The 22,667-nt window shown below is 35.0% G+C and overlaps 2 protein-coding genes and 1 pseudogene across 3 annotated transcripts; all 3 read left to right on the forward strand.

Annotated features, from left to right (window-relative positions):
- The first annotated feature begins 319 nt into the window (after positions 1–319).
- On the forward strand, positions 320–3,143 carry LOC103330568 (PKS-NRPS hybrid synthetase cheA-like; annotated as a pseudogene).
- A 4,987-nt stretch (positions 3,144–8,130) lies between these two features.
- LOC103326478 (uncharacterized) lies at positions 8,131–12,853 on the forward strand. 2 transcript variants are annotated; one of them, XM_008228711.2, is made up of 7 exons: positions 8,131–8,599; positions 9,250–9,390; positions 9,491–9,856; positions 10,327–10,572; positions 11,472–11,564; positions 11,824–12,024; positions 12,358–12,853. In XM_008228711.2, exons 1-7 carry the CDS (start codon positions 8,132–8,134, stop codon positions 12,571–12,573), a joined length of 1,731 nt encoding a protein of 576 aa, XP_008226933.2. In that variant the 5' UTR covers position 8,131; the 3' UTR covers positions 12,574–12,853. The 2 variants fall into 2 exon arrangements, with proteins under 2 accessions (XP_008226933.2, XP_088904310.1); XM_089048184.1 differs by lacking the exon at positions 11,472–11,564.
- A 4,343-nt stretch (positions 12,854–17,196) lies between these two features.
- Positions 17,197–21,602, forward strand: LOC103326477 (uncharacterized). Its single transcript, XM_008228710.2, has 7 exons — positions 17,197–17,647; positions 18,357–18,497; positions 18,590–18,955; positions 19,367–19,612; positions 20,229–20,321; positions 20,581–20,781; positions 21,134–21,602. Exons 1-7 carry the CDS (start codon positions 17,342–17,344, stop codon positions 21,347–21,349), a joined length of 1,569 nt encoding a protein of 522 aa, XP_008226932.2. The 5' UTR covers positions 17,197–17,341; the 3' UTR covers positions 21,350–21,602.
- The last annotated feature ends 1,065 nt before the right edge of the window (positions 21,603–22,667 follow it).

Here is a 22,667-nt window from a genome sequence, read left to right on the forward strand (position 1 = left end):
TGATTTCCCCACTCCCTTTTTCTCTACTTACACTCCCTTTTGCTTTATAATAATTTTTAATCAATTTTTTTCTTTTTTGTTCTTTCTCTTTCCTCTTCTACCCTTATCCTAAATTAATGTTTTGATAATTAAAATTAAGAAAAGTTAACATAAAATAAAAAAGAAGTCAGAGCATCTTCTTCAGAGCGTATTCTTCTATTTTCATACCTAAACCCTCTTCTTCTCCTTCATTGTGTCTTTCCCACTTCTCATACCCAGAGCTACTCAATCCTTCTCCTACCCAAAGCAAATACTCTTAATGATTGGTGAAAAGTTAGCTATGGATGAAAAACAAAAATTAGAGTCTGAGTTGCAGAGGATTTTAGACATGGTGGGCAACAATAATTTGAGTGGAATGACAGAATTTAGTAATCCTTCAAATTCTCAAGATATTATGCAGGGTACGTTTTATTTCTTACTTAATCTAATTTTATCGATTATTAGCAGTGAATTAAGCATATCGGTTTTATATATGTGTGTGTATCTTTACATTTAACCTTTTCATAAGGGATTTGTTAACCTTGTGGGGAGATGGCATTGATGGTTTACATCTCTGTGTCCAAAAGGAAGCTTTTTGAACTCTAGAAGATGTTTCTGTATTAAAAAGAAATTCACTTTGCTGCATTACCTATTATCTTATTCATAGGTTTAGTTTTACGAAATACTTGGTGGTCTGATGAATTGCAATTCAATTTTGAGTTTGTTTTTTGTATGCTCTGTCTTTCTTTTGCCCTCTTATCTTCTCATGTGCACACAAAGACAAGTTTAAATTAGTGCCACTGCTATCTCTTTATTTTTGCCCTGCTGGTGCGACCCATTGGAGGCGCCAACCAACTGCTCAATGAAATGTCTCATAGCAGTACCTATTATGTTGTATATATTCATTCCTAACTAATATGTGATAGGTATTGAAGCATAAACATTCTTCATAGTTGTAGCCAATGTGTAGTTTATGTTTCATATAAATTGGATGGTTTGTGATATAGGTAGTGAAGCATCGATTGATAAAAGTGACAAAATGCTCTCTTTGACAAACAAAAATTTTCAAAGTCAGGAAGACCTCATTGAAGCTGCTCGTAAGATTGCCTTTGTGCAAGGGTATGCACTAGTTATTAGAAGATCTAAATATGAGATATATGTTGTCCTTGGTTGTGATAGAGGCGGTAATTATAAAAGCAGAAAAGTTCCACTAGAGGAAAGAAAAAAGAAATCAGCATCTCGCCTCATAAACTGTCCATTTGAAATTTGGGGCAAAAAGAAAAGGAAACTTCAAGGATTTTGGAAGTTGGAGATTAAAAGTTTGTTGCATAATCATGAACCTTCAACGGACATGTTTGGACATCCCTATTGTCGTCGATTTTCAAATGAGGAAATTATGTGGATTAAAGAAATGTGTATGGCTGGTATACCACCGCACCAAATTCTCTCTTCACTTCGACAAAGCAATCCTCATCTTCGAGCAATTTCCCGGAACATTTACAATAAGAAGGCTAAAATTTTGGAAGAGAGCCTAGCAGGACGTACGGTTATTCAAGCATTAGTGGATGAACTTGGTGAAGGTGGTTTCTCTTATAACATTGAGTATGACCCAGAAGGGCATGTGACTCATTTGTTTTTTGCTCATCCTATATCAACTGAATTGAGTAAGAGTTACCCACATGTCTTTTTGATGGATTGCACTTATAAAACTATTAAGTATAAGATGCCATTATTGGATATAATAGGAGTTTCAAGTTTCAACACTTCATTCTACTCTTGTTTTGTCTTCATGCAAAAAAAAAGAAGAGAAGGATTATGTGTGGGCTCTAGAAATGTTCAATAAAATTTTGGGAGTTCATAATCAACCATTGGTGATCATATCAGATAGAGAATTGGCCTTAATGAATGCTATACGCATTGTATTCCTAAGTGCTTGTAATTTGTTATGCGTGTGGCATATTGAGAAAAACATTCTTGCAAATTGTAAACTTCATTTTAGAGAAGAAGTTGATTGGGTTGCTTTCCTATCTACTTGGACTGATTTAACCAAATCTCCAAATGAATCATCATTCAATAAAGCTTGGGATCGTTTTGAAAATGAGTACAAGGAGAATGCAGCTATTTTGAACTATATTAGAGGTACTTGGCTGCTATTGAAAGAAAAATTTGTAAGTGCATGGACAGATGAGGTTGCACACTTAGGTAATCGGGCTACTTCAAAAGCTGAAGGTGCACATGCAACACTAAAGAAGTATCTTCAAGTTTCAACCGGAGGTCTTCGTGAGGTAAAAAAAAAAAATGTCTTGCTATTGAACATCAATTTCAAGAAATCAAAACTCAACTCTCAAGTGAAAAGGTTCGTGTTCCACATAGACTTCGGATTCCATTCTTTAAAGAAGTTGTTACTCATGTATCTATGTTTGCTTTAGATGAGTTATACAAGCAACATGAAGCTGCAAAATATGGTAATCTTTCATCTCAATGCACAGGCCATTTTTTCAAAACGATGGGTATTCCTTGTGGACACATGATTAAGGATATGAAAATTCAAGTATTGCCTTTAAATGCCATACATAATCAGTGGAGGATCGATGCACGATTGTTTAACAATGAGCAACATGCAAGTTCGGATGATGAAAATGATCAAATAAATAGTCTTCTATTGGACTTCAAAGAAAAGTATGAAAAACTGCCTATTCTTCAAAAAGATGATACAAAGAGACAACTATCTCGATTTGTTGGTACTTCTTTTCCCTTAATTCTGGAGCCTAAGATTCAACCTCATAAAGGACGGCCACTAGGGTCAAAGAAGAGAAATGAATCTAGCTCCACAAGGCGTGAACCTTCAAAATTTGAGATAGTTGAAAAGTCTCGTAAATGTAGTGTTTGCAAAGGTGTTGGCCACAATAAAAGTACTTGTCCATTTCAAGTTGCCTCTTAATTCTACCTTTTGGAAATGGATAGAAATGTAAGTATTTGTATGCCAAATTCTTTAATTTATTTTTATACCAAGTATGTGAGTACTATTTATCTTTGTTGTAGTTAATAGATAATAAATTTTTTCGACTAACATGTTTACAGGTAGAAGAACCAAAGAATGTTACTAACCAAACTGTCATTAGGAGCTTAGATATGTAGAGAGCAAGGTACTTCTTATGCATAATAGTCTCATATTTTTATTCTTTCATAATTTTCAAAGTAATTGTACATGTCATCTTATTAAAGGGAATTGTATCTCATCAAATTTTACAGTAGTAAATAGTATTATGAGAGATTCAATTAGTTTGTTAATTAATTAGTCTTCTTTCTTGTAGGTATTTTGAAGTGGTTGGATGGATTCATCCTTATTTCACATGTCTTTTTTTAACACAAGGAAGAAGTGTTGTATGGAATGATACAAATTGGTTAATGGAGCTAAATTATCTTTTTGGTGGTTATAGCTTTTCTCTGCTCTTGTCTGGAATGATATAGTTTGGTTAATGGAGCTAAATTTTTTGGCAACCACGATGGTTTTGTCTGTACTTTTTGGTTGTTACTCTTGTCGCTATCTCTGTTTAGCCATATTTTTTGGCTTTCAACGAAGTGTCAGCTATTGACCCAAAAAAGAACATGCCAATGGAGCTAAGTTTTTTGCTTTCTTTTATTTCCCATGTTATCTTAACAGTCCAATGAAGCATCTAAGTAAATATTTATATTTTGTTCTCGAATGGATCACTATTTTCTAGTTCAAGAATGGGAGATGCCAAATGCAAATGAATCACTAAAGAAATATTTTTCTTATTCACAAAAAATAAAAATAAAAATAATAAAATCCCTATGGTTGCAAGGTTTATCCGTGGGCATGTGTTTTTGTAGCAGGTGGACCACATAATTTTGCTTAGACAAATATACAGTGTTAATTATTTCTTACTTGATGAAAGGAAAAAAAAAAGCAAGTTGGAAAATTAAGTGTAAAGAAAAAGAAATAATATAAAAGTGAAGTAAAAAGAAATAAGATAGGGTAAGGGTAGAATAGGAAAGAGAAAAAACAAAAAACAAAAAAGGCAAAAGGGAGTGTAAGTGGAGAAAAATGGAGTGGGAAATCAGATCCCAAAATGAATTCTAGCAAACTTCTCTTTTGCCCTTCTTCTTTCTCTAATGACATGTGTCACTTTCCTTCACTTAAAATAATGTCATATATGCATAAGACTAGCTACTTTTTTTTTCTTCCAAATTTACCCTTATTGAATGTATTGCTTTCATATTTCCTTCAATTTATCCTTTTTTTTTATTTGCAATTTTCTTACACCTTGTTAAAAAAAAATTTAAAAAAAAACGTGAATTATTTTTTAATAAAGAAAATGCTAGTTTGTTTTATGTAAAGAAAACGTTAGTGATTATTATTATTATTTTTTTAAGTGATTTTATATTATTGATAAACATACAAAAATACAAAGAAACTATGTGTCAAATATGGGTAAACCTTCTCTAGTGATCAAACATAACAACATGTTAAATTAATATGGAGAGAATCACGCACAACTCAAACAATGACTAAATCCCCCAACCAGCAACCTGAAGTACATGTACTCAGACATACAATACAAATTCGCCGCGCAATGACAGAAATGACAAATCCGTATCAAAAACCAAAAGCTAAAAAGAAATAAAAATCCTGAATAGAAAACAAATCAAAACAAAATTCTAAAGGGTTTCTGAAAAGTATTAGTCAAACAAAACTAATAAACATGACCACCACTCCACATCTTCCCGGCAACTCAAAGAAAACCATAGCGCCATACCGGCTAAACCTATAGTCTCGCAATGGCTAAACCAGAACCCAATGCAACCAGACATCTTCCTTTCTTTAGAGCTCCAAACTATGTCGAAGGGAGCCAACTCCTTATGTACATGGGTCAAAATATAATGAATATATCATAACAATGACATCGTTTTACGGTGACCAATAGCGGACCGATGATTTTTTTTTTATAGAGCTGGGCTATATTTTTTTTTGGACATCTATTATAATGGTGATTTGGTCGAGGTGGTCAAACCATCTATTCAACATCTTCAAAACATAAAACCACCATCAATGTGTAGATAGAGAAACGCATGAAAAAAAAAGAAGGAAGAAGAGACAAATAGAGACTCAATAAAACAAAAGAGAAACAAACAAAGAAGACAAATGAAAAGAAAGAGAAAGAACAAGAACAAGAAAAGAGAGAAGAAAGAAAAAGAAAAGAGAAAGGAAAGAAGAAAAGGGGGCCAAGAAATTAAAGAAGAAAAAGAAATGACAAAGAAGAAAGAGAGAGAAAAGGGAGAGAGATAAAGAGAAAAAGCTATCATGACTTCATGTGAAAGGAAGTTGACCCAAAGAAGCTGTTTGGAGTTTGGTATGTTGATGACTCTAGAAACTTTGGGCTAAAATTTGATTTATATATCTAGGTTTGGCTTACAAATTAAGCCTACTCTCAAAAATAGGGCTCCAGCCCTACCGTGGCTGTGCTCTTTTTTTTTTTTTTTTTTCCAAGTAATATGGATCCGCCCTTGAAGGTGACTACTTCCACATCACAAATAAACAAACAATCTTAAGGTAAAAGGGAGAGAAAGAGAAAAGAAGGGATGAAAGGAGAGGGGAGAAGATAGGGAAGGAGGCCGCCAACCCTCAAAGAGGATGGCGACTAAGACTTTTTTCCTTAGAGTTTTCTCAGAAAGTATTTAGGGTTTTCTCTGAAAACTAAACGTTAATTTTTTTTTTTTAATAAAGAAAATTTTGCTTTTTTTTTTTCAAAAAGAAAACGTATGTTCTTTAAAACACAAAATAAATTTCATTTTTTTTATTTTATACTCGGAAAAAGATGTATTTCACATTCCTAAACCCCCAACTAATAAGATATAGATATTACCTCATTATAGTATTCGACCCAAAAAAAGGAGAAGTAACAAAGCACAAAATAAGCTTGCGATAAAATATATAGGAGCAAAAGAATAAAAGTCACCAAAACCAAAATTTTCAACACATCAATGAATATGAATCTATATACAAACTTCTTTACTATGTTAAATTGCTCAAATCTGTTTTTAACTTATTTATTTTATTATTCTTTTTAAATGGTCATGATGTTATTTTTAATTAATGCGTTAAATTTCATAGGGCAAATATGAAAATATAATTAATATATTTTTTTTGAATGAAAACCATTGTTTTAAGTGAGAGAGAGAAGAGAAGAGAAAATGTCTAAAAAGAGAAGGTAAGAGAGAAGGTTGCTAGCATTCTTTATTGGACATTGCAAATTACAGTTTGACTCATATGCAAAAACAATTTATCAAAGAGTGCTGCTATTTCCACCCACCTGTCCTATTTTCCCACCCACCTATTTTTTTCACTCACTATAAATTTGAAAAAACATAATCTTATTTTTCCACCCACCATTATTTCGAAAATATCCTTTATGGTGCATGTTTTTGTAAATCATCAATAATCAATGTATGAATTTAAATACTGAACACGAGCAACTCTGTGTAGATAGAAACTGAGGAATTGAAACTAACTTCAAATTTGGGAAGAGTTAAAAACCATAAACATTGCATCACAAATCCAATGGCTGGTAACAAATTTGTTTTCTTGTATTTCAATTTCTTTGTACTTTAGTTTTACATTTTGTGTGTGTGTGTGTTAGTGCTCGCATGGTTTTCCTTTCTAGAAACCTAACTTTGTACGATCTATCTGTCCTCTTCGTTAATGAAAGCCTACTTTGATCAAAACAGAAAATCCAATAGGGATGAGTGGGTTCATTCGAAGAGAGAGATGGGAGAAGAGAGAGAAAGAGGGTGATGGATTAGGGAAGAAGGTGAAGTCTGGGGATGATTTTTTATTTTTATGAAAAGCTGGAGATGAATTTTCAATTTTAAAGCTTTTCCCATTATTAAAGTTTTTTAAAAAAATATTTACATTTTACATTTAAGTTCATTATTTTTAACTTCATATTAAATATTAAATATTTTTTCCTAAGTCCTTAGAAGTCATTTTATAAAGGGGTAAATTTGTCTTAAATTTTTTGGTGGGTGGGGAAATAAGACAAGGATGTGGAAATAGCAGCATGTCTAACTGTGATTGGTAGGAAAGTAGAAATTCCTACTTCCAAAGAAAGATGCAAGTATTTTCCTAACCCATTAATAAATAGGTCGAGTCAATATGATGTATTTATTACATGACTAATTAAAAATCTCAACTTATAGTTAATTAATATTCAAAAGGAGTCGTATTTTCCAACTGAATATATTGAATAAGATAAGAGCCTGATAGATATTTATTTTTTTGTCGAAATCATGATAGATAAATGGCTTAAATGTTAAAATGGTCCCTATGTTTTACCGTGTTGGCTAATTTAATCCATGTATTTTCAATTTAGTCAATTTAGTCCCTGTGATTAGAATAGTTATCCAATGTGGTCCAATCCGATCCATTAAATTTACATTATTAACTTTTTTTTGTCTTTTAAAATAAGAAAACCTTTTTGAAATTAATTTTTTAGAATGAATTAACTTAAAAATATTGAAACTTCATTAAAACATAGCAAAGGACGAAAAATACCCTTGTTCACCAATCCCTTCACAGATCATAAATTGCAATTTCTTCAGCTTCTCCAAAGCCAACCAAGCCCCAATCACCAGCTCCAATTCAAAAGGCCTTAGAATTCTGGTTGCAGAACCCATATTTTGTATTGGCATCAACAGCTAGCTCAAAACCTTCCCTAGAGCAAACCAAGATTGACAATTCATTCGAAGTAGGGAAATTGAGAATCCGCAATTTTGTGTGTTATAGCATTTTGATGCTGGAGGTAGCTGGAATTGGATGGTGGTGCCTTGTTTTTTTATTTATTTAGTTTTTGGATCTCATTTTTGTTTTTTTAGTGCTTATGTAATTTATTTATAAATTAACTTAAATTATTATATTAGTTTTTAAATTATTTCTAATATCAAATTAACGGATTGAATTACATTAACTTACAGTGCTAAATACAAGAATTAAATTGACCAAATAAAAAATACTAGGACTAAATTGACGAACACAATAAAACACTATTTTGACATTTAAGTCTGGATAGATAGCTATATATATGTCGTACATATGTCCAGATTCCAAAAGAGAGGGAAAAAGAAAAATGAAACAGGAAAAGAAAAAGTTTCCTTTCCTCGTTGGAATTGCGAGAGAGAGAGAGGCAATCTGTCTAACAAAACGGGTTCAACTAGCCGAGGGATCTCTCCCTCTCACCTACGCACAGAGAGAGCCATGGCTTCCTCTCCCTCTTTACTCTTTGCGGCCGCCGTAATCACCCTCACTTTGCTCTTCGCATATTCCGTCAAATTACCATTTCACCCCCGGGACGTCCTCCCTCTCTTGCCCAGACAGGTTTCATGGCCAATCCTCAACTCTCTGCACGGTGCGGTCGATCTCTTGCCCATTTTCGTGGGCTCAGCTTCGTCCCCAAAAGACAGTTTGGAGTGGAAAGGTGCGTGCTTTTACCAGAACACAGCTTGGATGGAGTTCCACAACAAGCGTGGCAGCGAATTTGGTGGCGGAACTCTTCATATCAAGGTCTAGACGAACTGAAATTTCTTGTTCTGTTGGCTTGTTTACTTTCATTTTCGAACTGGGTTTGTGCAAATTTTGAGTTTTGAGTATGTGGGTTAATGGGTATTAAATTATATTAAACTTGTTTCAGTGACCTTATATTTCTTCTGCTCGGTTTAAGTTTTGGTCATTAGGATACTCAGATTAATTTTCTCTTCAAAAATTGTCGATAAATTTGAAGATTTTATTGGCTAGTTTGATTATGATGGGCTGTGCGAGGGTTGGTTTTCAGTTTGTTTCTAGGTGATTTAGCAGAAATTGGAGGTTTGTGGTATTGGAGTTGTGGAATTTACTTGCTGTTTGACTGCTGGATATTAAGGTGTTAATTACATTTCCGGTTTGAGCCTCGCTGGGGTTTCTTTTGATTGTTCTGTGGATTTTATGATCCAAAACATATCGTTTTGGCTTAATTTTCTAGAATGGTTTCATTAATGTTGTACTTATGAATTTGAACCTCTTGTGGTTGGTTGATCCCTGTAAAAAATAAAATACCTAATTAAGGCTATTTGTGATCTTACATTTACATTAGATACTGAGTTCCTATGCTTAGAAAATATCAGAGTTTTCACACTCTTATTACAATATTTTAAAATTGTATCTATGTTTGTATCCAGGTTAATAAGGCTCAAAGTTGGACATGTATGGATATTTATGTCTTCGCGACTCCATACGCTGTCACTTGGGATTACTATTTCCTGTCTGGGGAGCATACACTTGAGTTTAAAGAGTGGCAAGGAAAAGCCGAGTTTGAATATGTAAGTTACCACTTTCTAGTATTCAGATAGTACTTGATATTCCAATTTCCTTTTAAAGGAAAATTTGGGTTTAATTTTGTCTTTAATGTTACCCAATCAGGTGAAAAGCAGGGGAGTTTCTATTTTCCTAATGCAAGCAGGGATGCTAGGCACCCTTCAAGCATTGTGGGATGTCTTTCCCTTGTTTACAAATACTGAATGGGGTGAGAACTCTAATATTGGGTTTCTCAAGAAGCACATGGGTGCTTCCTTTGATCAACGTCCTCAACCTTGGGTCACAAATATTAGCGTAGATGATATTCACTCTGGAGATTTCCTAGCAATATCTAAGATTCGTGGGTGGTGGGGTGGATTTGAAACACTAGCGAAGTGGGTTAGTGGAGCTTATGCTGGTCATTCTGCTGTTTGTTTAAAGGATTCTGAAGGAAATCTTTGGGTTGGTGAATCAGGACATGAAAATGAGAAGGTGAGCTGCAAAGTTAGTAAAATACTATATGGTATTGTACATTTGGTTTGGAGGTTCTGTTTTGCTTGTGTGTGATTTGCATGGAAACTATTTTTGTTTTTTTGTTTTACAATTTACTTCCAGTTTTCTGTATGGTCAGGCAGCATTGCCAGGTCAAAGAGTATTAATTTTAATTATTATTAAATTAGGATAAGTGATGCTATAACTATGTCTTTTGCCTTTGGGCTTTGGTTCGATTGGCAATGCTGGGATGAGATGGGTCCTAAGCACCAACGAATATGAAACAACATTAAATTCTCAATTTCTCTCAATTTCTCTCTCTCTCTCTCTCTCTCTCTCTCTCTCTCTCTCTCTCTCTCTCTATATATATATATATATGTGTTATTTTGTGTATATATATGTATGTCTTTATTTGTATATGCCTATGTATTTAATAAAATATGTTGTGCTTTTTTCCTTTCGTGTTCTAGGGAGAAAGTATCATTGCTGTGCTGCCATGGGATGAGTGGTGGGAGTTTGAGCTGAATAAAGATGATTCCAATCCCCATATTGCGTTGCTTCCCTTGCATCCTGATATACGAGCAAAGTTTAGTGAGACTGCTGCCTGGGAGTATGCAAGGAGCATGGAAGGCCAATCATTTGGTTATCATAACGTGATATTCAGCTGGATAGATACTATAAAAGACAACTATCCACCCCCTGTGGATGCTCACATGGTATCATGTTATTAGTACATTTAAGATTTCTATATCAGACTGTTTACAGTATTAGTAAATCTAAATTAATTTCCTAATTTTTTTCTTTTGGTATGATGATTTAGTATTGAACTTGGTGGTTTCCATTACCTGTTTGGATTGAGGCCTGGGTTCTATAGAGGATTTAAAAAACTATCTATAGAGGACTTAAAAAACTACCTGTTAGGTGCTTTACCTCAATTATTTTCTTTATGGTTTATAACTTCTGGCTTTCAAACAACCACTTTATAAACGTGTGGGTACAGATTAATTTGAATCAAGGTGCTGATGTAGAACAGCCAGTAGGTTTTAGAGTAAACACTTAAGCAATAGAACAGAGAAGAAATAAGAGATCGAGGTGAAGAAATAGAGATCGTAGAGACGAAGGGAAAGGGAAGGAATCAGAGAGTTTAAAGTGAGGAAATTTATCATTCATCAAGCCTCCCTTAAAAGATTACAAACAGCTCTATTTATAGAGGCAAAACCATTTTTAGCCTAGGAAAAGGAAAAGTAAACTTTAAGAAATAGGAAAGCAAATTAACTAATAAGAGATCCTTCAACAACAAGGAATCCTTAACTGAATTAGGAAAACTAATAATATGCATTATGCATAAGGTGCCATGCAGCTAATACATGATTGCTTCGAAGTGGCCTAAAAGGGTCCACAATGGATGATGATCAGTGGATGTTTACGACTGGAAAAGAAGATAGAAAGAAATGCTTTCTTTAGTTTCATAGTTAGATTGGTTAGCCAACTAAGAGAATATAGTTAATTCCTGCTATCTCCCTCTCTCAGACATGTCTTGCGTGTGAATGCTTCTATGAGCTTGAAGAGGTTTTCTTATTCATTGGTCCTTATTCTTAGCTCTATGGTTATGTAGGTTGCTTCTGTTATGACAGTTTGGAATAACATACAGCCTGCATATGCTGCGAACATGTGGAATGAAGCCTTGAACAAGAGACTTGGAACACAGGTGTTGTGAAACGTTTTCCTTGCATTGCAATCCTGTGGCTATCATGGAACTCTCTCTTTAAAAAATATGTTTTATTGCCACAAGGGCATCAGATTTTTGGAGTAAATGATAAATCAGCATTCCTTCAGTTAGAAATATCAACCGATCAAGATTTTTACTTTTGGTTAGAAGTTAAGCAATTAGTCAATATCATCTTTGAAATTCATTGTGCCATTTTTATCGTTCTGAGTTTCTGATGTACCCTTTGTATTTCATGCAGAACCTTAGTCTTCCAGATATTCTAGTTGAAGTTGAAAAGAGAGGATCATCTTTTGACGAACTGTTGACACTTCCCGAACAGGATTATTGGCTATACAGTGATGGGAAGTCAACATCGAGTGTGGCCTTCATTCTTGAAATGTATAAACAGGCAGGACTGTTTGATCCAATTGCTAGCTCTATCCAAGTCACTGAGTTTACGGTGAGTTTATCCAGAACAAAATTCAATATCTGTTTGCTTTAGAATAAACGGGGCTGAGTTGATGCTAGTTCTAGGGAGATACAAGATCAATGATGACTGACCTCTTTTATTCCCTTTTCAATAAGAATTGATATAATATTATAGTTGAGCCTTTTTAATTTTAAATAATAGAAAGTTTAGTGACATTTGAAAAAGGAAAGGAATTAGATTGTTGAGGTTCATGTAGCTTCCCATTCAAAACGTCATCCATTGGGGTGCTATGCAAATTAGTTGTTTCATAAGGAGTTTATATGTTCGTTCTCATGTATTTAACTTTATTTGCCATAAATGCAGATAAAAGATGCTTACATGCTGAAATTCTTTGAAAATAATTCATGCCGCCTGCCAAAGTGGTGCAATGACGGGGACACCGTGAAGCTTCCTTTCTGTCAGATTAAAGGGAAGTATCGAATGGAACTACCTGAATACAACAGTGTGGAACCATACTCCCATATGAATGAAAGGTGCGGATCACTGCCCCCAAAGTACTCCAGGTCATGCAATTGCTAAGTCCTCAATTCGTTGCTCTTACAAATTTGTTAGGCCTATGGTCGATGTCATACCAGTTTCTTCAGCTTTTAGTGTAGTTCTATTGTTGGATACAAATGAATGAAAGATGGCGAAGCTGTAAATATGTTTGGTGGTCAGGTACGAAAGGAGGGCAGTGTTAGTGTTCCAATTGTTGTACAATGTACGTGATAAAAGGAATTTGAATTGTAATGCATGTCTTTCTTTTCCACAATATATTTTTTTTCTTATTCTTTTATAATGTCATTCCAAATTGATTGAAGTGTTCCCTAGTCTCAGAAAGGAGTTGGGAACAACATATTAGTTTTTTTATGTTCACATGAATCTCTCAGTTTTATCTCTCACTAGGTTATCTCACAAATTGCTGGTTCGGCCATGCTACTCTATTAAAGATGCTAGTATGACTTGTAAGTTGTGATATAATGCAAACTGCAACCATTTATGTTTAACAAGTTTTTTTTTTTTTTTTTTTTTTTTTTTGGGTGTATGCGTGTTAACATTTGACAAAACAAAAGACAAGTGTCGAGTCGAGTAAGGTGGCCCAAGTTCAGGGGAATTATTCGATCATTGTTTCGTTTGTTTTAATCAGACTGCAAATTTAGGTTTGTCAAGAGAGATGTCAGGCATCATAACTGTCAAATACGTGAAGACACATGACCTTGTCATCATTTGAAGTTTGAGCTCAGATTGTATGAAGAAAATTTGGATAGACGTTAATAACAAAAGGGGGTGTCGCCAACTCACTATCTGGCCAATTTATGAATGATAAGAAAAACAGAGATGCAGACGGGATAAAGTTGAATTTTGGCCTATAGTTAGGGGTGTTCAACATCCAATCCAATTCGTCTGCACCAACCGATTCAATTCAATTTTGGTCAATTTTTCGATGGTATGGCGGATGGAATTGGATTCTTAAATTCTAAAACTGAATCTAATGCAATTAAACTTAGTTGGTTTCATACCTTTCCACATTTGAAATTGAAGAAATTATAAACAATTTAAGTCATTTGACGAAACTAAAACCGATTTAGTCCAATCAATCCAATACAAAATGAATCGGATTGAATCAGATCCTAAGGCCATCTCCAATGAGAGTGGGCTAAACCTAAAATTTGATATTTTAGACCAAAATCATTCTCCAACCATATATACAAAAGGGCAATAAAACCAATTCAGGCAAAGGCTGAGGCGGAATAGTGCCCCTTTCATTGCACGGATCCAAATTTCGTGGAGCACATCTACAAAACGCAGCAGCCCAAAAGAAGTTGCAAAATACCCATGTGATGGTGGAACTCAGAGTCAGCTGGCGTCAAATTTCAGCATCTTCTTGCTTGCTTGCTTGGGACACGTGTCGCACTCTCCTCTTGTGACCGTTGCAATCCACCTGTTCATTTTGAACTGCTGGTTCTTTTTTTTTTTTTTTTTTTTTTAATAAACTCCAATAGTTATTCGATCGAAGGTTGGGAATTAAAATAGGATAAGATACAAAGGGATAAGGAGGAAGAGAGGAAATAATGGCAAGATGAAAAAAAGTAATGACCTACATGTTTGATCATAATTGAATGATGATTGGAAAATATAGGGAAAGATAAGGGAATCCAATTAAATGAGATGAACAAAGATAAACAATGGTTTAGAACATGATTGAAACAAGACAATATGAGATGGGAAATGGTTTAGAAAATAATTGAAGAAGACAAAGGAGGTGAGCATGGGTTGAGTTCATTATTGTGGCCGCATTGCAACTAACCAAATAAGTCATGTTGTTCCATTTGTTTTTATATAAGTCGTGTGGTACTTGTTTTTACTTTCAGGGTTTATGAAATAAAATGTTGTTGTCCTTGTTTTTATTTTTAAGTGAAACTATAAAATGTTTTGGATTTTGGATTTTTTTTAAGTTAAAATGTTCAGAAAATTAAATCACGAATGTTGAAACAAAAATAATGTCAAGAAAAATTAACGATAAAAAAAGGGGTTAACCATTCTTAAATCGGAGGTCGTGGGCCCCAGGGCCCGGTTGACCAATATGAAAAGTTTGACTGCTCGGTTGACCATGAGTCTTCCAAGACCGTCTCATCCTTCGAAAAGTACTAGAATGATCCTATAAACCTTCTTAAAAGTCGTGCACACAATTTGAATCCCGAGAATTAGGATTTTGAGTTAAAGATCGTGGTTGGACACTTTTGTTGATTAAATCCGTTTATTATCTCATACAGGTATCCAGGCTCGTGTACTCCTCAGAAGGGACCCTCTCAGGATTGACTAGTGTTGGACTTGTTGTGAGTGGAGATTTGTTTTTAAATGATCGTTGTTTTTCAGATATGGAATTGCTTGCATAAATGTGATTTGATTGGAAATTGGTTTATTTTGGGTTAATGAGGTTATGAGATTTTGGTTTATATGGTTTTGGAATTTTAAATATGTTGTATTGGATTTTATTATTGTTGTTAGGCTTGAAAGTTGGTTTGATTTTGCAGTCATTTTTATGAGACTAAATGATTTAATTTTGTATCAGGAAAGGGAGGAGTTACTCATAACATGTTAGATGATATCCACAACCATTGGAAGGGGACAGAAGCTGTGAGGATCGAGTGTTTGGGAGTGCCAACTCTTGACATGGAGTTTGCTTCCACCTTGATGTTTGAACTTAACTCAGCCAGCTCCATTTATCTGGATTTGGTTTTGATTTTTGGTGTTCGGAAATTATTAGCTCATGGAGATACTAGTGTCTGTGCAGTGCAGGACAAGTCTGGTGGGAAGATTGTCTACACAGCACATTAATGTCCTTATTTTATACCGGGTGGGAAAGAGAGATCAAGAACAAGACTCCCAAGTGCAGGGATAGAAGTGAAAAGTTTGCAGATGCTTAAGTGAGGTCAGGTTTGGTACTCAATTCTAAAAGAAAAATTCTCAAATACAAATGCCAATGCTATATCTTGAAAAGTTTTATGTCAAAATTTTGTTTGTGAGTACTTCAGAGCTTTCATCCATTGTTTGTTGTCAATTTTTCATTTTTTTCTTCTCTCATCTCTCTCAGTGCGTATTCTCTTCACAGATTAGGAAAGGAGAAGACAATAAACAATAAGGAAAATTTGGGAATGCATTCAGAACTAATTAAGATATATAGCAATCTGCAACAATAGGCATTCAAGAGTACATACAAGGCAACGAGAGATCAAGAGTTTATTAATCTTGTTAAGGTACAACTATAAGGAGTTGCAACGAATTTCGGGTGGCCCCAAAAAATAGTATTTTGGTAGGTAAAGTTCCGACATTGGAAGGTAAAGTTCCAAATGTAGTATTTTGGTAGTGTAGCTTGTCAAATATAGCATTGGCATATCAGTTTGCTCTTGCAGACCGCTAATCACTCATCTCATCCAAGTCACACAGGTCTGGTACTCACCAATTCAGGTCATAGTTCTTAATGCCAATGGTTTAATTAGTCTTCTCCAACACCCAGCAGGCTACAAAAGAGGAACCCTATCGAAGATTATCGGGTGCGCTTAGATATGTGGTAGGAATGATACCATATTACGTTCTCTGCATGTGTTGCCAGTAGACCGAAGAAGTTGGTAAAATCAAATGAGGCAGTGCCACACCCACAGATGTGCCAATATGTTTAAAAGAAACGTTCAGTAGCCATTGGGGCCAGGAACTTTTAACCAGAGTTCTGCATGATCTAATCCTTAGATTCTGAATGCATAGCCAGAAAGACATACTGCCAGCATAAAGGGGGAACTATATATGTTACATTAGACAAAAATAAAGGGAGAATCGTATCACATATATACTACACAGAGTTCAACAATATGCTGAAGTTCTTGCACATTCAAACTGCTAAAAAAACCAGTTTTCCAGACACATCAACCGGTTGAGAGAACTCAATTAGCACATCGTGGAGCCACCGTCTTCTACTGATTCAAGCACTATATCCACACTGGCAGCATGCAGTAATGGCTCCATTGCTGCCACCATGCTGTCCTCTTCACCTTCATGAGCCTTGTTACTATTGTAAATGGTCACGATGTTATTTTTAAACGTTCACAACAACTCAAGGCAAAAGGCTCAGAGGGGGCCCAAAAGATAAAACACGTACAAACAGGAAGGCAAAAAAATATGTTAAATTTCATATACTGACAAGGGCAAATATGAAAATATAATTAATGTTTTTTAAAAAATGAAAAACAATGTTTTAAGTGAGAGAGAGAAGAGAAGAGAAAATGACTAAAAAGAGAAGGCGAGAGATAAGGTTGCTTAGCATTCTCCACTGAACATTTTTCTTATTCCTTGGAAGGAGACATTTCTACTTCAAAGAAATTATGATTGACTCGTATATAAAATTAATTCATCAAAAACACGAAAAGAAAAATATATACACACATGTCAATATGATGTATTTGTTAAATGACTAATTAAAAATCTCAACTTATAGTTAATTAATATAATTAATATTCAAAAGGATTCTTATTTTCCAACTGAATATATCGAATAAGATAAGAGCCTGATAGATATAGTTTGTTTTTTTTGGTCGAATCGTGAATCGTGATAGATTAGATACATATGTGTATGTCGTACACATTTCCACGTTCCAAAAGAGAGGGAAAAAGAAAAAGTTTCCTTTCCTCGTTGGAATTGTGAGAGAGAGGCAATAATAAGTTAAAGAAAGAACGTTTTTTATCTGTCTAACAAAACGGGTTCAACTACCCGAGGGCTCTCTCCCTCTCTCTCTCACCTGCGCACAGAGAGAGCTATGGCTTCCTCTCCCTCTTTACTCTTTGCGGCCGCCGTAATCACCCTCACTTTGCTCTTCGCATATTCCGCCAAATTACCATTTCACCCCCGGGACGTCCTCCCTCTCTTGCCCAGACAGGTTTCATGGCCAATCCTCAACTCTCTGCACGGTGCGGTAGATCTCTTGCCCACTTTCGTGGGCTCAGCTTCGTCCCCAAACGACAGTTTGGAGTGGAAAGGTGCGTGCTTTTACCAGAACACAGCTTGGATGGAGTTCCACAACAAGAGTGGCAGCGAATTTGGTGGCGGAACTCTTCATATCAAGGTCTAGACGAACTGAAATTTCTTGTTCTGTTGGCTTGTTTACTTTCATTTTCGAACTGGGTTTGTGCAAATTTTGAGTTTTGAGTATGTGGGTTAATGGGTATTAAATTTTGTTAAACTTGTTTCAGTGACCTCATATTTCTTCTGCTCGTTTTTTAGCTGGGTTTGTGTAAACTTTTTAAGTTTTGGTCGTCAGGATACTCAGATTAATTTTCTGTTCAAAAGTTGTCGATAAATTTGAAGATTTTATTGGCTAGTTTGATTTTGATGGGCTATACGAGGGTTGGTTTTCAGTTTGTTTCTAGGTGATTTAGCAGAAATTGGGTTTGTAGTATTGGAGTTGTGGAATTTACTTGCTGTTTGTTTTTCCGTAGAATGTCAGAGGACTGCTGGATATTAAGGTGTTAATTACATTTCCAGTTATAGCCTCTCTGGGCTTTCTTTTGATTGTTCTGTGGATTTTATGATCCAAAACATATCATTTTGGCTTCATTTTCTAGAATATAGGTTTCATTAATGTTGTACTTATGAATTTGAACCTCTTGTGGTTGTTTGATCCCTGTAGGAAAGAAAATACCTAATTAAGGCTATTTGTGACCTTACATTTTCATTAGATACCGAGTTCTTATGCTTAGAAAATCTGGGGCATTCATCAGAGTTTTCATACTTTTATTACAATAGTTTAAAATTGAATCCATGTTTGTATCCAGGTTGATAAGGCTCATAGTTGGACATGTATGGATATTTATGTCTTTGCGACTCCATACACTGTCACATGGGATTACTATTTCCTGTCTCGGGAGCATACACTTGAGTTTAAAGAGTGGCAAGGAAAAGCTGAGTTTGAATATGTAAGTTGCCACTTTCTAGAATTCATATATTACTTGATATTCCAATTTCCTTTTAAAAGAGTTTAATTTTGTCTTTAATGTTACCCAATCAGGTGAAAAACAGGGGAGTTTCTATTTTCCTAATGCAAGCAGGGATGCTAGGCACCCTTCAAGCATTGTGGGATGTCTTTCCCCTGTTTACAAATACTGGATGGGGTGAGAACTCCAATATTGGGTTTCTCGAGAAGCACATGGGTGCTTCCTTTCATCAACGTCCTCAACCTTGGGTCACAAATATTAGCGTAGATGATATTCACTCTGGAGATTTCCTAGCATTATCTAAAATTCGTGGGCGATGGGGTGGATTTGAGACACTAGAGAAGTGGGTCAGTGGAGCTTACGCTGGTCATTCTGCTGTTTGTTTAAAGGATTCTGAAGGAAATCTTTGGGTTGGTGAATCAGGACATGAAAATGAGAAGGTGAGTTGCAAAGTTAAAATACTTTGGTATTGTAACATTTGGTTTGAGGTTCTGTTTTGCTTGTGTGTGATTTGCCTGTAAACTTTTTATGTTTTTTTGTTTTACATCTTTCCTCCAGTTTTCTGTATAGTCAGGCACCATTTCCAGGTCAAAGAGTGCTAATTTTAATTATTATTATTATATAAGGATAAGTAATGCTATAAATATGTCCTTTGCCTTTGGGCTTTGGTTCGATTGGCAATGCTGGGACGAGATGGGTTCTAAGCACCAACAAATATGAAAAAACATTAAATTATCTCTCTCTCTCTCTCTCTCTCTCTATATATATATATATATATATATGTATGTATGTCTTTATTTGTATATGACTATGTATATAAATCTGTTGTCCTTTTTCCTTTCATGTTCTAGGGAGAAGATGTCATTGCTGTGCTGCCATGGGATGAGTGGTGGGAGTTTGAGCTGAATAAAGATGATGCCAATCCCCATATTGCGTTGCTTCCCTTGCATCCTGATATACGAGCAAAATTTAATGAGACTGCTGCCTGGGAGTATGCAAGGAGCATGGAAGGCCAACCATATGGTTATCATAACTTGATATTCAGCTGGATAGATACTATACAAGATAACTATCCACCCCCTTTGGATGCTCACGTGGTATCATGTTATAAGTACATTTAAGATTTCATTATCAGACTGTTACAGTATTAGTAAATCAAAATTAATATTAATTTCTTTTTCTTTTTTTTTTCTTTTGGTATGATGATTTAGTGTCTGATTTAGTTAGTATTGAACTTGGTGGTTTCCATTACCTGTTTGGGTTGAGGCCTTGGATTCTATAGAGGACTTAAAAAGCTTCCTGTTAGGTGCTTTACCCCAATCATTCTCTTTATGGTTTATAATTTCTGGCTTTCAGACAACCACTTTATAAACTTGCGGGTACAGATTAATCTGTATCAAGGTGCTCATGCAGCTATTATACATGCTTCCTAGTGGCCTAAAAGGGGTTCATGATGGGGATGAGGGTAGACATTCCTTCTAAGTAAAACCTTTTTAATAAGATGATGATCTGTGGATGTTTACAACTGGAAAAGAAGATAGAAAGAAATGCTCTCGTTAGGTTCATAGTTAAATTGGTGAGCCAACTAAGAGAATATAGTTAAGTCCTGCTATCTCCCTCTCTCTCAGACATGTCTTGCTTGTGGATGCTTCTACGAGCTTGAAGAGGATTTCTTATTCATTGGTCCTTATTCTTAGCTCTATGGTTATGCAGGTTGCTTCTGTTATGACTGTTTGGAATCATATACAGCCCACATATGCTGCGAACATGTGGAATGAAGCCTTGAACAAGAGACTTGGAACGCAGGTGTTGTGAAACTTTTTCCTTGCATTGCAATCCTGTGGTTATCTTGGAACTCTCTCTTTAAAAACTATGTTTTGTTGCCACAAGGGCATCAGATTTTTGGAGTAAATGATAAATCAGCATTCCTTAAGTTAGAAATATCAACTGATCAAGATTTTTACTTTTGGTTAGAAGTTAAGCAATTAGTCAATATCATCTTTGAAATTCATTGTGTCATTATTATCGTTCTGAGTTTCTGATGTACCCATTGTATTTCATGCAGAACCTTAGTTTTCCGGATATTCTAGTTGAAGTTGAAAAGAGAGGATCATCTTTTGATGAACTACTGACAGTTCCCGAACAGGATGATTGGCTATACAGTGATGGGAAGTCAACATCGTGTGTGGCCTTCATTCTTGAAATGTATAAGGAGGCAGGACTGTTTGATCCAATCGCTAGCTCTATCCAAGTCACTGAATTTACGGTGAGTTTATCCAGAACAAAATTTGAATCTGTTTGCTTTAGAATAAACAGGTCGTTTGCATCGTCTCCAAAATTTAATCCACTGTCTAAAAAGGAGACACAAGATCAATGATGACTGACCTCTTTTATTCCCTTTTCAATAATAATAGATGTAATATTATCGTTAGTCTTTTTAATTTTAAATAAGGGATAGTATAGTGACATTTGAAAAAAAAATAAAGAAATTAGATTGTTGAGGTTCATGTAGCTTCCCATTCAAATCATCATCCATTGGGTGCTTTGCAAATTAGTTGTTTCATGAGGAGTTTATATGTTCGTTCTCGTGGATTTAACTTTATTTGCCATAAATGCAGATAAAAGATGCTTATATGCTGAAATTCTTTGAAAATAATTCAAGCCGTCTGCCAAAGTGGTGCAATGACGGGGACACCGTGAAGCTTCCTTTCTGTCAGATTAAAGGGAAGTATCGAATGGAACTACCTGAATACAACAGCATGGAACCATACTCCCATATGAATGAAAGGTGCGAATCACTGCCCCCAAAGTACTCCAGGTCACGGAATTGCTAAGTCCTCAATTCGTTGGTCGTACAAATTTGTTAGGCCTATGCTCGTACAAATTTGTTAGGCCTATGGTTGATGCCATACCAGTTTCTTCTGCTTTTAGTGTAGTTCTATTGTTGGATACAAATGAATGAAAGATGGCGAAGCTGTAAATACGTTCGGTAGTCAGGTACAAAAGGAGGGCAGTGTTAGTGTTCCAATTGTTGTACAATGTACATGAAAAGGAATATGAATTGTAATGCATGTCTTTCTTTTCCACGACATTTTTTTTTTTTTTTTTTTTATAATGTCATTCCAAATTGATTGAAGTGTTCCCTAGTTTCAGAAAGGAGTTGGGAACAACATATTGGTTTTTTTTTTTTCTGTTTACAAGAATCTCTCAGGTTTATCTGTCACTCTAGGGTATCTCACAAATTGCTGGTTTGGCCTTGCTTTTCTATTAAAGATGCAAGTATGACTTGTAATATAATGCAAACTGCAATCATTTATGTTAACAAGTACTTTTTGTACGACACATTTGACAAAACAAAAGACAAGTGTCGAGTCGAGTAAGGTGGCTCAAGTTCAGGGGAATTATTCGATCATTATTTCGTTTGTTTAATCAGACTGCAAATTTAGGTTTGTCAAGAGAGATGTCAGGCATCATAACTGTCAAATACATGAAGACACATGATCTTGTTATCATTTGAATTTTGAACTCAGATTGTATGAAGAAAATTTAGATAGACGTTAATAACAAGAGGGGTGTCGCCAACTCACTAGCAGCCCAATTTATGAATGATAAAAGAACAAAAATGTAGACGGGATAAAGTTGAATTTTGGCCTATAGTTAGTGGTGTTCAACATCCGATCCAATTTGTCTAAACCAACTGATTCAATTCAATTTTGGTCAATTTTTTGATGGTTTGGCTGATCAAATTGAATCCCTAAATTTTAAAATCGAATCTAATGCAATCCAACCTAGTTGATTTCATGCTTTTTCACATTTGAAATTAGAAGTTAAGAACAATTTAAGTCATTTGATGAAACTAAAACCGATCATTGAATCCAATCAATGAAATACAAAATGGATCAGACTGAATCGGATCCTAAGCTCTAATTGGATTGCATCACATGTGTGGATTGATTAAATTTTGTCGGTTTTAAACCAACAAACACCCCTACCAATAATAATGTAACACCAAAATTTCCAGCAAAAAGAAAAGTGTAGCACACCAAAATATGATAAGCACAACAGAGTCTATTTGATTCAATAAACATATCACTTTTGTTGTCTTAAGCAAAATAACATCCCTTTTTAGTTATTAGATCAATTCCAACAAGA

Source organism: Prunus mume, linkage group LG3 (assembly GCF_029339155.1).
Source record: "Prunus mume cultivar Tortuosa linkage group LG3, ASM2933915v1, whole genome shotgun sequence".
Taxonomy (NCBI): domain Eukaryota; kingdom Viridiplantae; phylum Streptophyta; class Magnoliopsida; order Rosales; family Rosaceae; genus Prunus; species Prunus mume.